At 46.0% G+C, this 22,088-nt stretch overlaps 1 protein-coding gene across 3 annotated transcripts in view; it reads right to left on the reverse strand.

Moving 5' to 3' along the window:
- Nucleotides 1-2,408: 2,408 nt before the first annotated feature.
- Nucleotides 2,409-22,088, reverse strand: part of TOPAZ1 (testis and ovary specific TOPAZ 1) — a 1,878,688-nt gene continuing 1,859,008 nt past the window's right edge. For all 3 annotated transcript variants that reach the window (XM_085630596.1, XM_085630595.1, XM_085630594.1), the window contains one exon: nt 2,409-2,715. In XM_085630596.1, the coding sequence (XP_085486722.1) occupies nt 2,505-2,715 (211 nt within the window). In that variant the 3' untranslated portion in view covers nt 2,409-2,504. The remainder of the gene's footprint in view (nt 2,716-22,088) is intronic.

Below are 22,088 nucleotides of genomic sequence, written 5' to 3' on the forward strand. Positions count from 1 at the left end.
TGGAATATTCTAGAGCTTAGGACTATTGATGAGGATCCCCTGGAAGAGAACCCTAAATTACATGCCAGCAGCTCCCACCTGGAACCTCCTAAGGGTATCGTTCAGTACTGAAGAATGCATAGATTACAAAGGAATTGCAGTGAGCCAAATGAATTGAAAATGTGCCAGGAAGAAACTGTACTTAGAATTTTGAAGAAAGGTTAGTTACAGTAGAGAAAATATGGAAAAGGCGATCAGTCAATTAGATGCAAGAAGTAGAGAATCAATCCTGTTCAATCACAAGACAAGGCTTGAGGAGAAACAGAAGCTTAGATTAATATTGATCTACAATAAACATGAGACAAGTCAGAGATATCCCTAAAAATCATTGGCATCTAGTAAGGGAAGAAGTTGTGCTCGGATCACCAACTATATCCTACAGAAGGGCGTTCTCCATGAAAGATGGATTAGTCAAAAGCAGTTGGGAAGTGACAGAGCAGACTCATTTGCTACAAACAAAAGGTTTCCGTAAGTGCAGTAGATGTAAGGCATGCAGTATAGGAGCAAATACAACAGAGTACCATTCACCATTCAATGGCGCTCCAACCAAAAAATCTAACTATAATATTACGTTAATCTTTGTTTTTTTTCACTGAAAAACACCAAAGGTTAATATAACATAATAGTCAGATGAAATATTCGGTAACCACATAACGTTTTCAACTCTAAAAACCACTGAAATTCACCAGTTATAGTTCTCTAGTAACTATAACTTGCGCCCCTGCCATGCAATTTTCTCATCAATAATTTCACTGCAACTGTTGTAGAGATACTATCAATGATGTCATAGAAGATGTCATGAGTGATGTAATATGTAGAGTAATTGGCAGTGCATGGCGTGGCAAGGGTTCAAGTTCTAGTTACCTTAGGGCAAAAGTTATAGTTACTTGAGATAACTATAACTGGTGAATTTCTGTGGTTTTTAGACTTTAAAATGTTATGTTCTTACTGAGTATTTCCCCTAACTGTAACATCACTTTTTTTTTTCATTGACTTTCTAGGGTTATTTTAACAAAGTAATATTGATATATACTTAAATCCAGCCCCTCGCTACTCCGGACAACCCCCACATGCAGCCAACCCCACGCTTTGCACAGCATTGCAGCCACACTGAACATGGCCTTCAGTCGAGCATGGTGGGGAATTGTCCGCAGAGCCTGGCCTTTGGGCAGGCCCAGTGGTCAACCCCGGCATGCAGCCAACCCCTAGCTGTTCGTGGTCTTTGGCTGTGCGGGGAGGGGGCAGTATGAACCCCCCCTTTCCTGAGTCTCTTTAGGCCATGAGGACCCCATCACCCAGGGCTTTTTGTTTGTTTGAATTAATGGCAGGGGGCTGGGCAGCCCCACTTCCCATACCTTGTTAGGTCCTGGGGACCCCCATTTTATCTCTTTTAAAGAGGAGGGGGTCCACTGGCCCCCGCAAACCTAGGTAGGCCTTGGAGACCCAATCACAACCTGGCCTTTTTTTTTTAATTAAAGGGGAGGGGACCGCATGGCCCCCTTCACTAGTCTTATTAGGCCCTAGGGACCCAATCCCCTGGGACCATTTATTTCAATTAAGGGGGGGGGGGAGGGGGGAGACACCCCGCTCCCTGAGCCTCGTTAGAGCCTGGGGATCACATCAGCACTCCTTAAAATAAAGGGAGTTGGGCCGCGTGGCCCCCTCTCAGAGCCCTGTTAGGCCATGGGGACTCAGCTCCCAGGGCCACTCAATCAAGGGGAGGGGGGCTGCGTGACACCCCTCCCCAAGCCTTGTTCGGTCCTAGGGACCCCATTCCCCAGGGCCATTCTTTAAAATAAAGTGGAGGAGGGTCTTGCAGTATGACCCCATCCCCCTATCAATAAAGATGGGTGCCCTGGTGCCCAAAAACTACTAAATGGATTTACAACAAATCACAAATGGACCAGGATCTAGCTTTCTGCCACATTTGGTGTAAATCCGCTCAGCAGTTTAGGCTGTAGCTGTGTCTAAAGTTCCTATGGAAAAAATAAATGGGTAAAACATGTTTTGGGACTCCCCTTTTTTCTTGGCCCCCGCTTGACGGATCGCCCCGAAAATGTAACACTTTTTTGTAAAGATTCAGCAAACAACTCAAAAGTTATTAATTAGCAACACAAAAAATGCATTTCCTTTGGAAATACGCTCAAAACAATAACTACCCAGTGGTGACTGCCACCGGGTACTAAATATATATATCACACACACATACATACACATCTCATATATATGTAGAAACACAATTATCACTATGTAACACAATTATCACTCTATGTAACACAATTATCCCTCTATCTATGTATACACGAAGGCTATATAACAGTGTGTTTAAATGTCAGTCTTTCACAAATAAATACTGGGTAGATACTAGACACAGTGAGAACTATTTTTTATTGATTTTTCTTATTCTTGTTTGCAACAGTGATTAGAGTTCAACAATTCAAAAACCTCTTTGTGAGCGTAACGTCTTAGAAAAGCCAGACTTTGCAAGCCCACTTCATATTTTGGTCCAGCCACTTTATAGCAGTCCAGTGTTCCAAAACATAGACTTCTTCCATTGTGATGTTCATTGTTAAGTGCTTAATGAAAAGTTTTGGCGTAAAAAGGTGAACAGACTGCATGAGTCTCTGAACTGCTGCTTGATAGGCATCCTTGTTGCTCCTTGTGTCCTCCCCAAATCTGAAATAGAACAAAATCCATGTGTAACAACTTTTGGCTGATACCAGATTAGGGGTTATGCATGCTATAAGAGACATAAGAAAATAATTACCATGACGAATGTGGTTGATTTCACCATAAAGAGGGAATTGGTAGATGTGCTACAAAAAGCAAAGGATTCTGCCCCCTTCACTTTAATGAGTAAGGAGGAGTCTGCTGAATGAGAAGGATACCTTAGGGAGGTACAGGAAGATAATAGGAAACCACACTTTCTCTTTGGGGAAAGAGAGCATGGTTAATAGTTGGGATGAAGATGGTGATGTTGCCAGGTTAGCAGAATGTTTTGGGAAGGGTGGGAGCTGCAATAATACAGGAGGAAAGAAGGCAACAGGGGCTCTCAATGGAGTTGCAGGAAGGAAGCAATAAGCTAGTTGGTGATATGGGCAGGAGTTGTGAGCTATGTGGGAAATAATCTATTTCGTGTGGGCAGGGTATAGCTGAAGGTCGCATGTGACCTTAAGAAGAGTTGAATTTTTGTGTGGGTGCCTCATGACTCCCTCAAATTTTGCACTGCTGGTACTGTAAATGGGAGAAAGGAACTCAGGGGGTGGGTGAGGAAGACAAACATACCTAAGCATTTTCACTTTGAGATGCCACAGGTGGCAGAAAGAATTCCAGCTTTGCTCCAGTTGTCAACGGCAGTCTGATTATTTTGAATGGCTAAGTGAAAAACAAATGCACTGTGGAAGCCAGACCTTTCACAATTCTAAAAGAAATATCACAAATGTTTTTAATGATGAGTCAATAACCACGGAATGGAGTTCTAAGAAGGCAACATTTTGCACTGCTAGGAAAGGGGAAGAGAGCTAGCTATCCCTGGGAAATTTTTTTTAGCTGAGATACTAGGTTCAAAGACTAGTCTTTGTGGACCATATGTCCCTTCACTACAGTGATCCACCCTTTAGCAATCCTCAGATCACATTCCAAGCATGTCTTGTATAAAAATGCACACCGATAACAAATCAGCTGTATCAACTGGTCAGGGTGGCTGGTAAGGCCAGTTTGCATGGGGATCTGCAAAGGTTACCAATGTTGGATAACTAGCTTCACATGTAGGTAACTTATTCTTTAACTGCTTTGGATTTTTAACAGAATCACCTACCTGATGATGGTAACCTGAAGCTAGCTGTGAGATGGGAAAAGTGTAGCATTGCTTTTGGCATGGCAGTATTCGTCTTTTCATTAACATTCAAGCAGTAAAGCTTGCAGAACGTAATGACTATATCCAGGAGGCTGCTTTGGTATAGATGGCCATCTTGGACAGGGTGTGATGCATTATAAGTAGACTTGCTAGGGACAGTACTCTTGGGGGTTGTCTAGTACCCCTACAGATCTAACCAAGGTTTTGGGTGGGGTGGAGGTTTGGTTTTTCCAGGTAAGTACCCACACCGGCAAGGGATGTTTGGGCATGTTGTTATTAGCTCTATTACTCAATGTGGACTTTGCTTCAGCATTATTAGAAAAGTAGCTTGTTGAGCTTTAGTCCTTGTTGCTGACAACAGACCTTAACCTTTAAACCGCAATGAATTAATGACCTAGCTAGAGGGGTGATGAGCCCCATAATTTTAGAGGGGATTTTAACTTTACTTACGACTTGGGAAAGGGTACTTCAAACAAAACAAAGAAACAACTGAAGCCTAGGACAAAAAGTATTAGATGTAATAAAACAAGATTATCAATTAATCGAACCATGGCGAAGGGCTCATGGGGAAATTTCGCAGTATACTTACTATTCTCGTCAATACCAGTCTGCCTCTCGTATTGATTTTTTCCTTATCTCCCGCTCCCTGAACTCATGTAATTCAGAAATATTGGCTAACTTATTTTCAGGTCACTCGCTGGTTAAAATTGAAATAGAAATAGATGTAAGAAAGAGGGAAAGGTCAGGTGGCAGATGGATCGACTCCTTTTCACAAAGCAGCAATGGATGGATAATACAAGAAAATGGATAAAGTTTTTTCAGGTTAACAAGGGTACAGCATCGCTCTTTTCTGTCTGCGGAGCTTTTAAGGCTTCAGTGTGGGGGCAGATGATGGCTTTTTCAGCTCCGCAATAAAAAACCCGAAGGGCACGTATAGCTGAACTTCAGTTGGCAGTCGATATCGCTTTGTCAAGGAAAAATAGCTCCCTGGGGAGTGGAAATCTAGCGGAGGGGCAGTTAAATAAAGCAAATCAGGAGTTAAGGGAGCTTTTTATCATAGAAGAAATAAATAGTTCACGGTCATTTCAGCAGAGACATTGTGAGGAAAGTCAAATGATAGGAACATTTCTAGCCTGGTCGACCAAAGTAAAGCAGGACGTTGCATCAATTATAGAACTTTTGGAGCCTGGGAAAAGGACCTTCGTGTCCAAGAAAGATATGATCTCAAAATGTTTTTTAGACCATTATAATGAGTTAAAGGCAACTAAATATACGGCCTCGAAAGAAGTAATACATCAATACTTACACAATATAAACCTGTCACAGATATCAAGTATGTAGGCAGAAGAGATAGCAGCAGATATTTCAGCAGCAGAAATGCAGCAGGCCTTAGCCTCAATGCCTGGAGGGAAGGTCTGCGGTAACAATGGCCTTTCGACAGAATTTTATAAGCCGTTTTTGGAAAAGATAGTAAAAATCCTAGGGATGTCAACTCGTATAGGCCAATTAGCTTGTTGAATTCTGACTACAGAATTTTATTGAAAAGCTGGGCAAATCGATTCATCTCAGTTGCACAGAATGTCCACAAGGATCAGACAGGGTTTGTGTCAGGCAGGTCAATGTCATCCAATACGGTATTTCTGGTCCAAGCACTTGACTTTTATTAATAATAAACATCAGCGCTTATAATGATGGTCGACGCAGAGAAGGCGTCCGATCTGGTTAATTGGGATGCTCTCTTTTATGGGCTTGGAAGGATTGGGATTCCTCCCCAGATTATTCACATGATGTAGAATATATATCAAAGTCCCAGGCTCAGGTCTTTATAAATTCCATCCTAGCTGGTACTGTCGAAATAAACCGGGGAACCCAGCAGGGGTGTCCCTTATTCCCCGTACTATTTACCTTTTTTATTGAACCTCTGGCCATTGGGATCCACAATAAATGGGAGATTAAAACAACAATAGCAGGAATGACAAAATTAAAACTATTTGCGGACGATATTATAATGTATCTTAGTTCTGAAAAACAAAATACTGATATGACATTGATAGAATTTGCGCAGTTTGAATCAATTGGGGAGTATAAAATCAACAATAAGAAGACTGAAATTCTGTTCCTTAATGTTTCTAGTGATTTTCTTCCAGATAGTCTAACGCGGTAAACTCTTTCCCCAGACCCGATTCGATATTTGGGGATATACGTCACTAACCAGTACGTGGAAATTTATATAAAATAAAATTATGAGAGACTGTTGAAAAAAAGCATTGGCCTACTTGATAAATGGTCACTTCTTCCCCTTACATTGATCGGATGCGTATCCCTTATAAAGATGTCGATTTTACCTTTATTGATTTTTCTTTTTACAAATGTTCCGATCAAAATCAACATGGCATATTTCAAAGAGATAGAAACAATTTTTCGACAGCTCATTTGGAACAAAAAGGCACCAAGGGTAATATTCCCTGTACTTCAACTTTACATTAATTGGGTGGGTGTGTGAGGAGATAAGATAATTCAGGAAGCAGGGTCGCAGATTCCGGTTTATATAAAAACAGCAAAACTTCCCCAAAAAATTAGATACAAGACACTACAGGAGTTTTGTATTAGACTTCAGGCATTGTACTCCTTGAAGGCTCATTCTGCAGGACACGAGTACTTGCAGCATACCAAATGTAAAAGCTTAGGCCTCCAATTCAGAATAGCCAACTAAGGTTCTGGAAAGCTAATGGTTTTAAAGAACTGGGCTGTTATTGAAGGGAGATGCATTAATTGGCAGGAGGTCCAAGCTAGATGTGGAGACCGGAGTAAGCTTTTCTTTTATGGCTATCTTCATATCATACATCTATTGAATAAGTATACCTTCTATAGCCGTGCTCTTTAGAACCAAACTAAGAGGGGTGGAGAAATGGTATTGACTTTTGCGGAGCCAAGGAGAGACCATTTTGGTTAATAACTTTCTAGAGAGGATCAAACAGGAAACGCAATGTACTTTCTCATATCTTGAGTGGCACGCTATTTCGCAATACGACAGCAAGGCATTAAGAGTGGCAACTTTTAAAAGAATGTCATTTTTATCACGTTGGATGTCATATTATACTCCAAAAGCGCTCCATAAGATGCATCCAGAAGTTGAGAATAGAGGCTTTTCGCTGTCAGCAATTAGGTGAGGGAGGCTGGCTTAATTTATTTTATACATGCCTGATGTAAAAACAGTTCTGGGAGAAAGTTTGTGCCATTCTTAGACTTGGCTTGCAGAGAAGATTGGAACCAAAGGTGGAAATAGCACTTTTTGGCTCAGTAAGGCAGAGACAAATTCAGACAATGTCTAGAGGGGAGGAAATATTTGCAGCTTTTACCTCTTGGGTGGCACGCACCCTGATTCTCCAAAACTGGAGGAAAACAAAAGTACCAGCCTACCTAGAATTGCATAGAAAAATTATTCGAACGAGAAAATTTGAAGAGGCTTATGCGAAAAGGGCCAGAGCCATTAAATGATATATTTCCGTATGGAAATGTATGAGTTACATACCTTCGGTAACGATGTATCTTGTAGCGACGTTGTCTAGCCGCAGATTCCTTAACTCAGAAAATCCCCAGGCGTCAGACTGGATCCAGATTTTTTTTTTGCAGCAGCACCTCTACGCGCCGGGGGACGGCGTCCCACGACCCTGCCCTGACGTCGTCCGCGTACGTGACATCAGCGAGGTCATATAAGTCCCTCCCGGTGCGCTCACATCAGTTTTCTTCGGAGAAACTTTTCCGCGACACAACGCGGAGCCACCAACAAAACTGTGAAAGTATGGGAACAGTGTGCGAGAGATGAAAATCCACGAATAAATAAGGAGGATGGTGCAAGACACCATTGTACAAGACAGAATTAGACACTGCCTACATATACATGAAAAAAGCTGTGAGAAAGAACCCCGGAAGCTAAGCGAAGGCTCTTCCCAAGTGCACCAAGGGAAGAATATCTTAACAGACAGAAACAGAATGTTACCATGTAGAACTACAGACAGAAATAGACTGACAGTACCATGTAGAACTGTGTCGTCTAGCAAGAACGCAGCATAGAGAGAAAACCTGTCTACCGCAGGAAGGTATGAAAAGACCGGCACTGCCCCTATAGTAATGGAGGCCTGAAACAGAGGTCAACAGATCCCCAAGAAAGACAACTGTAGAAGAGACCGGAACCCTGAACCAATAGAGAAGGGAAGGCAGCAGTAGAAGATAAGAAAATGAAGATGAATCTCCTGGTGAAGGTTAATCAAAAGGCATCATATTACAGGTAAGAAACCCTTGAGAGGGAGTCCGCTGAATTATGGTAACAGAAGAGAAGGAGTCAGCTGTATTATGGCAAATCTCAAAGGGACGCAACAATGTGAGCACCCATGAGAAAAAAAGCAATGCCAACTATAAAAGGGGGCTAGCGAAGAACCCCACTTGGCAAGGTCCTCGCAGAACGGGGAGGTTGGGTGGGCCTTAAGGAAACTGCGGCTAGACAACATCTCTATCAGATACATCGTTACCAAAGGTAAGAAACTCGTACATCTGATAGAGACATCTAGCCGCAGATTCCTGAACTTAGAATAGATACCACAGCCATACCCCAAAGGGGAGGTGGGTCTGCGACAGAACAACAGAAAGGACCAAGTATTTGAGCCGGCAACAGAGTGATTGACAAAGGGAAAGGCTGTGGCGGAACAGCCAGACAGCAACCCAAATAGCTCGGAAGAGCAAAAGAGAACGGGATGCAAGACATCCCAAAAATGCCATAATGGTGCTACACCATACCTGTATAAGTATGATAGGTAGAAACGGCACCAGTCATATACCAGAACAAAAGAGAGAGGAAGGAGGACCACTCTCAGCGTACAGGTGCACTATGAGAACACCGACCAAAGATTGAGAAAAAACATGAAGAGAAGCAACCAGAGCATACCAGGCTAGCCCACAGAAGGAAGGCTGGAGAGGCTACAGCCAAGAACCAAAGGTCAAGAGATAGAAATTTGCAATGCGTTTAGAATTGCAGGCAGAGACCAGAAACACGCCAAGTGCACACCCAGTCCCAAAAGGGGGGACAGGGGCGAACAGTAACAATCTTAAGCACGCTGATGCAGGCCACCACAGAAACATGCACAGAGCAAACAGCTACAGAGACCAAAAGGTGGCGTAGCAAAAATAAGCATAAGGCTGCTCGACCATGCAGCGGTAAGACCAAGGTGAGAACCAACACATGAAATACAGATATGCAAGGTGGAGATCTAGGACGACTGACATTAGAAGAGCCGTCCTGCATGCCCTGCTGATACAATATAGCACAGCAGAAGGAAGGTACAGCAGAGACACCAAAGTACTAAGGGGTAGAAACGGAGGAATAATCGCAGAATGTTAGACCACACCCTCCAACTGGAAGGAAAGTAACCCTTGTCCAGAAGAGAGAATCGTTCAGTAACTGAACACGAAGAAGGGAGCAGTGTAAAACCGGGGAACCACCCAAGTAAGCGGAACGCAAAAAGGGTCTTATTGGTAATGCCACATGCATCATTGGAAAAATCCCTGAAACATGGAGACTCCGGACCAGACCTTGCAGCCTCGAAGAGAGACGAAGAGCTAGGAAGAAGAGTACCCATAGAACTTGTATATATACCCAACTACAGATATATATAGCAGAAACCGGTAAACTAGCCACGACTATGCAGCATGGTTGTAGAGGAACACACCTGGTGCCGTAATGGCAGACGGAAGCTGCCTGTAAAGTGCGATGAACACCGCGAAAACCTCCAAAGGAGGAGAATGAAGCAAATAAGCAAGATGACCAACGACGTATAGAAGATGACGCCAAGGCACAACATTGAGCACCGTACAACGGCAGATAAGAGCACCAGAGGACGCCTAGGGGCCAAAGGAACTCTTAGGCCCAGGCGACCTAAACAGAGCTATATAATAGCAAACAAGTACCCTACACGGAGTATGCACACCCCAACAAGGGGGAACACGTGCATTAGGACAAGCCACAGTCAGAGGAACAATCTGTAGAACACTGTCACAGTAGGCTAACTGCTAGCCCAAAATGCATAAAGCATCCAAAGGATGGGAAATGAAAGGGTTAGCACCTCCGACTATGCGAAAGTTAGACCTGAGGCTTACTATCAGCCTATAACCTATAACGCATCAAAAAGGATGCCAAAGAAAAAGGTACCACCCCAGAACAAACGACAGAGGAACACACGCCTGGGGGGAAAGCCCGCAAGGAGGCGCTGAACAGCCGAGTCGGTGTGTGCATCAAACAATAAAACCCCATCAAAGGGTAAATCAACAATACTCTCCCGGATATTTTCTGGGAAGACGCTATTCCGTAACCAAGCATGGTGCCGCAAGGCAACTGAGCCAGCCATAGCCTGGCCTAAGGGATCAGCAGTATCCAAGGCGGAGCGGATTGTAAACTAAGCAAGGTCACGGCCATCCCGGAGAAGATGAAGTAGGTCAACACGAGCGCCTTCAGCGCTGGTGGAGAACAAGGACTCCCAGAGAGTCCCACAGTGCAGAGGTAGCCCAAGCCAGGACATACACTGTATTTAGTGACCGTAGTGCAGCACTAGTGGAGGCAAAGATATTCTGACCCCATGACCCAAGCCATCTGGACTCCCAGGAGGGAGGAAGCAATAGCCGGGGCAAGGAAGGGAAGTCAGTTTGCAAAACAAACCCTTGCACCTCTGGATGCACAAATAAGCAGACCGGATCATGTGGAGCAGGCTGCTGGCGGTGCAAGACCGAACGAGCCACCGGGTCACTGGAAGCTGGCCGAACCCAGGTACCCAAAAGGGCATCATAAAGAGAAGGGCAGAAGCAGCTCCACATTCCCTGACCCACGGTAAAGGACATCAAGTAAAGGGTCCAGAGACAAGGGCGCCGAAGGGGGTTGCATGTTCAAAATCCGAGGGGCCAAAGAGACCACTTTGAGAAACGCTGCACCAGCCTCGGCAGCCCTCCGAGGAGGGGATAGTAGCTCATCAGTAGGTGAGGGCTGTAAGCTAACCCTCCCAAGACAGTGAGGGTGCGACCAATGCCCAACTGAGAGGAGCCCCATTGACGAATGGGGGTCCTGACGAGGCTCTTGAAGAGGTGAGGAGCCTGCCGGGTGCGGGTGCCCTTGAGGAGGTGGGGAACTTACCGGATCCACATACTCTAAGGGAGGAACAGGCAAGAAAACATCCGGCGTCGCCGGGCGTGAGCACGACGCCAAACTCTCTCCGGAGAAGAGTCAACAACCCGGTGATGCGGCGCCAAAACCACTTTAGCAGGCGCCGATCGAGCTTTGTCCGGCGCCGAATCCACGATAAGCTCCCCTTCCGAAGAAGGAGAAGGCGCCGGAGCCGGGGATAAAAGCCTCCTGCGCCGACTCAGCCTCAACCCGAACCGGCTCCGACTCAGAAGGAAGAAGCGGAGATAGAGCCGGGGAGGCGACAAGCCCACCTTCCAAAGAAGAAGGCTCCGGAGCCGGGGAGGCAAGCCTCCGGTGCCGCACCGGTGCCACCGCAGCCTCACCCGCAACAGGCTCTGACTCCTGACAAAGAAGCGTCGGCAGAGCCGGGGAGGCGAGTCTACGGCGCCGGAACGTCACTGACCCCGGCTCCAGATAGGCGGCTTCCTGCCCAGAAGGCCGAGGCGTGCACAAACCGAGGCTTTGAGCACCAGCAACCACTTGCGACGCCACAGGGAGCCCCACAGGACTATGCGGCGCGGCAGGGGTGCAATGGGTTGTAGAGGGGGACCCAGCCGGGCCGCACCCTGACAACGCCATATGGATCGTAGAGGGGAGCCCAGACGATACCACATCTCCGACATCCCTGGAGGGCAAAGGCTCTTTTGACACCGGGGGCGAACCCACCAGCCAGTCTGTCGTGGACCCCGCAGGTAGCGTAGGCCTTGAGGACGCCCCAGGGACGGGAGAGGACCCAAGGGAGGCTTGCAAAGCCGCGGCATAAGCCTCCATTTGGGCCCGAGTCGCCTCCGCACCAGGATAGAGCAGGTAGAGGGGGGACGACTGTAGGGGCACTCGCCCGGAATGTTCCGGGAACCAGTGCCCCTGACAACAGATGAAAGTGAGGTCGAGGACCTCGGCGACATGTGCCGCAACTTACCAAGAAGTGGTGAACGACGGTCCCGGACCCCAGAGGGCGATCGATGGCGGAACTGCGTTGAAGAGGCCGTGGGACGAGAGGACTCCGACAGGGACAGCTTTGCAGAAAGAAGCTTCATCCGGCACTCCCGCCGGGACTTCGGCTTGAGGTGTTGGCAGGCTTCGTAGTCTGTGGAGTCGTGGTGCTCGCCCAGACACCACATACAGATAAGATGCGGGTCCGTCGCGGACATTTGCCATGAACAGGAAGTACAGGATTTAAAGCCCGAGGGCATCGCACACTGTTCCAGACACGAAGCGTCGAAAAAGGGCCTGAAAACAGGCCAGAGGAACCGCTCACTCAGGATCCGCGTTGTACGCGGAAAAGAAGGAAACTGATGTCAGCGCGCCAGGAGGGACTTATATGGCCTCGCTGATGTCACGTACGTGAACGACGTCAGGGCGGGGCCATGTGGCGCCGTCCCCGGAACGCAGAGGTGCTGCTGCAAAAAAAATTACGGATTTAGTCTGACACCTGGGGATATTCTAAGTTAAGGAATCTGCGATATATAAAAGATGGAATCTCAGTGATGTTGCACTTTAGACAACGAATGAATGGAGAGTAACAGTTCTTTGTTAAAGAAGATTCTGATATTTTTAAAATAATGGTGTTTACTGTGAAGTTGATTTTGCGTATAAGAGGAATGGTTTAATCAATGTTTCTGCTCAAATAAAAAATAAATAAAAAAAGCCATGTCAGATCTGCCATTATCGCTAGTTTTTAATTTTGTTTTTGCTACAAGCCCTGTGAGACTGTGATATGACGTACTACTGGAGCACAGGGGAAACAGCTTACTTTGAGGTCAGCAGCATCCTGTATGCTGACACCTATATCTGAAGTTGAATTGCTTTTCGCAACATGATAGCACTAAAGGTAGGAATCGTGAGAGAAATGCATCATACTTGATCATCAATGGTCTAAAGGCCTTTTTGCCCGTTTACTGCTCAAATTAGTTTTGTTGCCAAAAACCTATAAACTAGGAGTGGAATCGTACTTTCACATACCTTCTAATTAAACAGGATGAAGGTCAAATAATGCAAGAGACACATTATTTGGTAGTGGGTGTCATATTAAACTCAACTTTACATTTGGAGTAATGGTTAACACTACCAAATATGCATTCCATCTCCTCCATACTAAATACTCAGTGCTTACCTTACGTGTTACAATTCATCTTTTACAACTTAAATGCATCATCTTATATTAGATCTTATGGATGTGTACACTGTATATGGTTTGTTGCATATCTTGCTATAACTTTTGCCAAATCTCTTGTGTTACAGTTTACCCTCAGTGTTTTCCCTATGTGCCCATTAAATGAAATTTCAGAGGATTTTGAATAGCAGTAATTTCCCTCTTTCTCACTGCATCTAATACCTCAAATCCCTTGGTTTCCTACCACTCCACATGAATGAGTAACAGATAATTACATGTTTTCTAAGCGCTTGTTTGGGGATTCCCACTGAAATAAATACGGTGACCTAGGAATAATATTAATTAATTATGCGGACCCAGTTCCTAGCCATAATATAAACAGAGGTTGCCATTTATTGAGATCTTTTTTGATATCTTCATCTGAAGATGGGTAACTTGCCTTATACATTCCTTGGATCGTAGGAGGTATGAATGGTTTGCTACTTTGGTGAGACATTTTTAAGGGTGGTGAAGGTTCTTTAGGGGGCAGACTTTGGAGGGAATGAGGGCTTTTTAGGGGTCAGGGATGGGTGGAGTGTACGGATGGTGAGAGAAGTTGGGGTTAGATGTAGTGTAGGGGTGGTGAAGGATTTTTAGGTGTAAGGCATGGGTGAGGTTTAGTGGTTGTGGGTGACGCTTTGGGTGGTGATAGTTTTCAGGGTTAAGGCATAGGTAGAGCTAAGGAGCGACGAGTGAATTTTAAGGATCAGGGATGAGATTTCAAAGCATCCGAACTGCCTGGTTTTTATATATAAACTTGAACTAATGAACCAGACTAAAGAGCACTGTATTAAAAAGCCCCGATAAAAATGAATCTGATCAAATGATATGCAACTACTATGAATATGCTTTGATAACTTATCTTATCCCTTGCTAATCAGCATTCAAGTACTCCCAGGATTGACCTATATGATCATTTATTCCTATTTATCGAGATTTACTTTAAATCAGGAGAAGGCACCATACATTTCCAGGAACACTATAAACTCTGTGGTGGTCTTTGTCCGATTCCCCAATGTCAATAAGATGTTATCTGCCTATAAGTGTATCTCATGGAATGATCTGCCTAAGAGCATCCCCTCTATCTTTTCAACTCACCTTATTTTCTGTGGTATGCACTTCAATGAAGAGGCACTGAGGGGAGGGGAAAAGGGACAGCCCTGTCTCTTTCCTCTGGTTTGTGAAAAAGCAAACAATCTTTTCCTATTTACCAATATCCTAGCCAGAGGGTCTGCATAACTGGCCCATTAGTACTTCTGTATTATCGGACCAATATCAACCGTACTTAGCTTGTACCTTAGGAATGACGAGTCTACCTGGGTGAAGGTCTTCTCTATCTGGAACTCTAAAATGACGTGGGGATTTTCATTTTGCAAAAGTTTTAAAGAATAGAGAAGCCTTCTTGTGTAACTGAAAGACTATATTTTTATTGATTCTGATTGATTTGGGTCTATGCACGGGTATAAGATTTATTAAAGAATTATACACTTTAGTTAGTTGGGGGCGAGGATTTACCAATTGATTTGTAAATAGTGTTGCTGGACTCGAGATTTATTAGTCGGCATTTGTTTGTAGCTCCACCCACTTGTGCTATGGATATTCCCAATTCCAAACCTCTTTAGTCCACCGAACCAAGCACAGGCAAGTGGAAGCCATCGAAAAATTGGCGGATAGAGATTACCCCAATATAAATTACTAAGGAAAGTAGTAAAGAACACATTATTTCCTTTGGTAATGCTCTTTCTGGTGGATACTCATTCAAACCGCAAATTCCCCTCCTTGACAATATTCACATGTGCAAGAGTTGATATGGATATTTTTCATAACATTATTCCAGAGAGCCGGCAGGTTCATCGTGCAGCCCCGGGTCAACTTTGCATCTTCCAAAGTGATGCCAGAGCCACAAATATGCACCACCCTCGCACACTGACATCAGTTTCTTTCTTAACGAACAAGAGACTTCCCTTAGGTAATGCCTTATCTGGTAGAGACCCTATCTAGCTGCATATTTCTTACCTTAGAATTATCGCCAGGAGTCAGACTGGATCCAAAAATGTTTCTTTAGCAGTATCCCTGCGAGAAGGTAGGTGGGCTCTGCATGGCATCGTCGCAGAGGTGACGTGCGTATTACCTATATAGGCACCGCCCCAGCGTGCTGACGTTAGTTTGTTTTAGCAACTTTCTACACCAGGAGCACGGAGCAACAAAACACTGAGGATGAGATTAGAACGGTAGTGATGCAGATGAGATCTGGTCGAGCTCCAGGTTCAGATGGCCTTCCGACCGACTTTTAAAAAGCATATGTAGAGCCCTTTATCCCTATATGTAAAAAGGTATATGAGGAAGCCAGGGAGGCAGGTATTCTCCCACCGACCATGTGTGAGGCAGTGATCACTTCATTATTAAAGCCTGGAAAGCCAGGCGATAAATGCGTATAATATAGACCACTTTTCCTGAAAAAATTGTGATGTTAAAATCCTGGACAAAGTGCTGGCCAACCACTTCAGCAGCCTCATGGATTCTCTTGTACTGCCCGACCAGGCAGGCTTTATCCCTGTACGTGCAACACCTCACAACCTTCGCACCCTCTTCTCGTTGATGCATGATATAGACCCTTAGATGGGCATGGTGGCGGTCTTTTTGGACGCAACTAAAGCGTTTGATTCTGCGGAATGGGATTACCTCGTGAAGGCACAGAGGCGAAAGGGAGTGCCCCCTGGCCTCCTCTCATGGATAGAACTGCTCTTCCATCAGCCACAAGCGAGTGCTCAACCCCGATCCCGGTATTGCATGGCACGAGACAGGGGTACCCACTATCCCCCCTCCTATTTGTGCTGGCTGTTGAGCCATTGGTGGCTAAGCTAAGCCAAAATCTCCGAGAACATGCAATTCGTTATCCTACTAGACATATTTTGTTGTGTCTCTATGCAGATGACATCACACTATATGTTCGAGCCCTGCAGGTCAGCCTCAACCCCATACTATGCGAATTCATAAAGTTCAGGTAAATGTTGGGGGTTCATTTTAATTAGGAGAAGTCCCCTCACTGAGACTATTCACCCCTATGTGCTAGATTACCCTATAATATGGTGCGCCTCCAAAGTGAAGTACTTGGGGCTAACTATTTCAAGAGATAAGGCGGAGTTAATGTGTGTCAACTATGGGAAAGCTCTGACAGCCATAAAGGACTCAATCACAAGTTGGATCGCTATGCCCCTGTCCATGGCGGGGAGAATCTCCCTGATCAAGATGGTCATCCTGCCAAAGCTACTTATTTATTTATAAACATACCTTATAAACGTGGACGACATTTTTTCAAAGCTGTAAAGTTTCAGCTGATACCACTTTTTTGGGGAGGTAAGCAACCCAGGCAGAAATGAGAGATATTGAAGCTTCCCTTTTCGCAGGGGGGTTTTGAAGCCCCTAATATAGAGTTATACTATTTATGTGCACAAGCACACTTTGCAGTTTATTGGCGCCACCCTCCTCCTCATATGCTATACTTAGCCATTGAGCAGGCCTATATGGACCCAAATCCAATGATAGGGTTCAATGCTTCAAGACCCCTGGAAAGAGAGGTGGACCCCACTACGGTAGCCTTACTACTGCAGCCTGGTGGGTAATTGCAAAGACACTGGCTACACCAATGTTGTATTCACCTTTGTTGCACCTCCCCGACATCTAGATCTTGGTGTGATGCAAGAAACTGGTTGATGAAAACTTTTGCAGAAAGTAAACGTTAAGACCTGGGGGTATCTGGACACCAATGGCATCTTTCATGATCGTGAACATTTTATTCAGGGAATGGAGCCCACGCCTACGGAGCTCTTCTTGCATGTAAGGCTGAGGCAGAATGTTAAAGCGGCCACACCTACATTCCCCCACAAACTGCCTACTTTAAACTCACTAGATGTCTTACGTCAATGCACCTCCCCTACATATGTGGTACCTCTCCTCTTTCCTAACACACAAACATTGCTGCGGGGTGTCCCTACTGGCTCCCACATGCATTGGGAGGCGAAGCTGGGTACATCCCTTTCGGACAAACAATGGGAATGTCGCCGCCAAAAGATCAGGCATTTCTCTGGCAGCAGCCGCTTACGTATAATACATCATAAATACCGCCATTGATTACGTTACACGCCAGTCAAGATGCACAAGTTTCGGATACGGGAGAGTCATAAATGTGAACATTGCAGGAGGGAGGGCGCAGTCTTTCTGCACCTGGCCTGGGAGTGTGCAGCCATCGGACAGTATTGTCAGAAAGTGATAGGAGCGCTGGGACAAATGATAGGATCTCCCCTGCCGGCATGCCCTATCACGGCACTGCTGGACTATATGGAGGAGATTGAGATTGCTTGCAAGAAATACGCGGCGTTAGGGCTACTGTTAGCCAAATGAAAAGTAGCCTCCAGATGGGGTAGGGGAAGGGCCGCCAAATTCAAGGATTGGCCCCAGGATCTAATATTTTGGCAAGAGCAGTCTCTGACTTATTCAGAACTACTTCCACTCACCTACAGACCGAAGACTATATGGGATCCCCTGCGTACGTCTTTGTTGGTTAAGCCACAGATAGTGGCAGGGTGGGAACCAGGGGAGCTAATTGCTGAAGGAAAGGGACAGGGTGCCAGCCGCAGCTAGAAGCCTAACCGAGAGTTACTATAAGTACATAATCGCCTAAAGCACATTTGAGCATGTGAAGTGTCATGGGTAAGCTTGAGGGACAGTACCATTGTTATGTATGCAGGATGAAGGGAGACTATGGCAGGCTCCTAAGCTGTTGTGAAATGGATTCCAAGCTATTGTAGATGTTTGCATTTATGAGATCTGTAATGCACAAGTGTTTAACAATATGCTATACAGAAGATGTGTATTTTCTTGTTGTTGTACCTGAAACTAATAAAAAGAGTTTCAAAAAAAGAAAAACCCAAAAAACCCAAAGAACACAGACCACTGGTGTGTAAAACTAGGGCCCTGAAAGGGGAAAAGCCTAGTCCATAGAATTCCGTTTGCAGAGTGGGTTGGTAAGGAATCTGCAGCTAGATAGAGTCTCTACCAGATAAGGAGCTACTGAAGGTAAGTAACTTGATCATCTGATAGAAACTTCTAGCTGCAGATTCCTTACCTTAGAATAGATACCCAAGCAATACCTTACCAGAGGTGGGTCTGCAAACAATTTCACACCAAAATGACCTGCAGGATCGAATGGGAAAAATGCCGATCCCCACAGACATGACTGTCCAGGCAGTTGTGTTTATAGAACCTGTGCGAGAGGCCCACGTTGCAGCCTGGAAGATGCCTAGGACTGGGATTCTACGTGCTAACATAGTGGTCGCAGCTTTTGCTCCAGTATAATGAGCACGCAAACCCGCTGGGGGTTGCTTCTTGGCCAATGCTTAGCAGATTTTAATCCAAAGCAGGATGCATCCGTAGATGGCCCGTTTCTACACAGCCATCCCTTTCTCAGACATAGCACACGAAGAGTTGGTTATGTGTGGTCAAGGTGGAATGACAACGCTCTTTTTGGGTCCAGTTGGCAGTCACTCCTTTTTAAACAAATGAATAAACAAAAGAAGCTGAGAAAGGGTGCAGAAAGGGGGTCAAACTGTCTTTCTGCACAACATGTCACAAACTTGCCCTTACAGCAGGCTTATACCATCTTGGTGAAGGGACGCCTGCTGCCATGATGACATTAAGGACTTTGGAGCAGAAGGTCAAAAGCTGTCAACGGTCACCGCTCAATTTCCACGGTGGAGAACCTTCTCCTCCTGTTGTGAGAGAAGATTTTCCGTAATGGGCAGCCTGAACGGGAGGATAGATGGCCATGCTCAACAAATGGCATACCATACTCCCCGAGCCCAGTCCAGAGTCACAAGGATAATTTGGGACCAGTCATTCCTGATCTTCATAAGAACTCTGGGTAGGAGTGGTATGGGTGGAAAGGCGTTCAGAGGCCCAAGCTCCACTCGAGACGAAAAGCTTCTCTGAGCGAGAGCTGCCTTGGAAACTCCAGTGCACAAAACCGCTGACATTGTTAACCACCACTGCAGATCTTTTGCAGTGCCCTCCCAGATCTGGACCATATCGGAGAGATTCCCTTGATACTGAGTCCACTGGAACTTTAGGTTCCACTGCAGAGTGGGCATGTGACACAAGCAGGTTGCAAAAGCCATGAAACCCAGCAGCCTTACAGTCAGTCTTACTGAAACCCAGGATTTTGGCTGAAACATCAGTATTATAGCCCAAATATCCTAGACTCCCCACTGGGACAGCTCAGATGAAAGGGAGCATCTGAGAGGGAGTCCGGTTTGACTTCGGCATATTAATGGTGTACCACAGTGAGTGCCGTAGTCTGGAGGTGGGAGACGACTGCCTGGGACGAGTCCGCCTTCAACAGCCAGTCGTCAAGATGGGGGAAGAATGGCAACCTTGATCTCTGCAGATAAATTGCAACCAACGCCATTGCCTTGGTGAACGCCCGAGGGGTGCTAAGGTCAAACCTGAGCACAATGAACTGAAAGTGTTTGCGACCAATCGCGAACTGCAGGTAACTTCTGTGGGCAGGAAGGACAGAGATGTTAATTAGGAGTCTTTCAGGTCCAACCATACCAGCCAGCCTCCAGGGCAGCCAGGACTTGTGGAAGCATGAGCATCTTGGATTTCTCCTTTTCAGGAAGAAACTGAGACGGCGCAGGTCTAGGATAAGACGAAGGCCTCTGTCCTTGGGCACCAGAAAGTAGTAGGATTAGCAACCATGACCTACTTGTAATGCCAAAACAACAGTTGATGGACAGAATGCAGAACAATGTCATACATTCACCCCAGTAGAGAGATCTGGGCCTAAATCCATCGTTTTTTTGCTCACCATGCCGTTCCAGTTTGAACCCAGCCATATGCAAATCAGTCTTGACCCTGTGCCTCATGGGAACAGTCCAGCCCGAACTGCCAAGCCAGGTCCTCCCTGGACTGGAAACAAGCATCCTAGGCCCTACTTGTAATGCCTCCACCTTCTCTATGGCTCCCTTGGCCAAGAGCTGTCACTTCCTGGTGAAGAGATGGTCCTCTGTCAGCCTGTCGCTAGTAGATGGCATGCGTGGATGGGTGGCCACCAATGGGAGGAGTAGCCCCGTGGGACAATCTGGAGAACTCAGGGGAATGAGGTTATTGACCTCCAGCGGTGTAGTTGATGACATATCCTGCCACCCACAGTTTGCCTATGAGGGTCAGAGGGCAAACTAAGGAGACTTGGAGGCTGAAGCTGCTGGGGGAGGGGAGGATTAGCTGGAACTCTGGCAGTCTGATTCACGGGGTCTGTGGGTGCTGTGTCCATGGCTTGCGTGCCATGGTGGCTGGGTGTAGGAAGCTGGCTATTTATATAGTATACCAAAAAGACGTATACTGTGCAAAGAGTCCAGGGATTCCTTTGTAAGTGGACAGGGGCTTGCGCTAGCAATCCCAAGGTGCTCTTCTAGGGGGTAGTGTGGTCGAGCAGCCTTAGACAGCTGCAATACACAGATAGTCAAAAAATGCAGCACACGACTCAAAGATATCCACACCTATTTATAAAAATAATTCTTACCTTTATACAAGTTTTGACACCAAGATCATACAAATCAGGTACGTACGTTTCGAGATGGAAATACTTTTAGGTTTCAAAAGTGCAATTTTCAGAGGCTGCAATGTTATCCTTTGGAGGAAAAAAACACTGCATACAGGTACTTCACAGCAACTTACGGGACCAATCTTCTGGACTTAAGGTAAGTATGGGGCAAGGTCCAAGGCAGCAACAACAGGTCACTTTGGGCAGCACTGGTAAGGCCAGGTGCAGAGGTGCTTTTCAGCATCAGGTGCCAAATCTTATCCTATGTGGGAAAACATCTACTGCATTCTGGCACTTCACTGCAACTTATGGGACCAATCTCTGGGACCTAAGGTGAGTATGGGGAAAGGTCCAAGGCCACATCAACAGGCCACCACTGGAGGCTCTTGGGTGTTCGGGTGCAGAGGATTACTACAGCATTGGGTGCCCAATGTTAGTCAATAGGGATCAGACTAGCCCGAAAGAGACTGCAGGTTTGGACTGGGAACCCAGTCAGACTGAACCAACAAGGGGGCTCAGGTCTGAAGGTGCTCGGGGACACCTTTGATCCACTCCCACTTGGACCTGGGGCAATGGGCGAAGCGGTGTCTTGAGGCATCGAGTTTTCACAGCTGAGGTACTTGTGGCCAAGGGGCAGTAAAAGCAATCAGGAGCCAGGGCATGAAAAGGCAGGGACCTTGTGATCTTCAAAAGCCTCTTTGAAGTCTCCCCCTCTTCAAGGGCACATTTGGTATAAGTACTGGACCGCTGACACCACCAAATCTGAACTTTGCAAGAACCAAGGCCATTCTGCCAGGAAGAAGAGCTGCCATGCTGTAGGAGGGACTGCCACTTTGCTAACTGCTTTGCTGTGTTGGCATGCTGCTACTTGCCTGGGAGTGAGAAGGACTGAACCTGGTCTCTACATCTTTGAACCCAGGTTTCTCCAAGGGCTTGCCCCCTTCTCTTGAAGTCTCAGGACCACCAAATAATTCCTTCTACTCTGCTTTAGCTGCTGGACTCTGCTATCTGTGAGTCCTCCCTTACCTGAGGAGCCCCTCCAGTCTTGGGTCTCAGAAGTGGTTTCTGCTTCATAAATCGACACAGTGACGCCTTTGCGCCAATTAGAACTGATGCAGTGCCCTCTGTATGAGCTGTCCCAGGGGCTCTACTTCCAAGGCACACAGCAATGGGGACAGTGGGCACCTCGGGCACGCACCATGCCAGATGGGAAATA

Source organism: Triturus cristatus, chromosome 10 (genome assembly GCF_964204655.1).
Source record: "Triturus cristatus chromosome 10, aTriCri1.1, whole genome shotgun sequence".
NCBI classification, from domain to species: domain Eukaryota; kingdom Metazoa; phylum Chordata; class Amphibia; order Caudata; family Salamandridae; genus Triturus; species Triturus cristatus.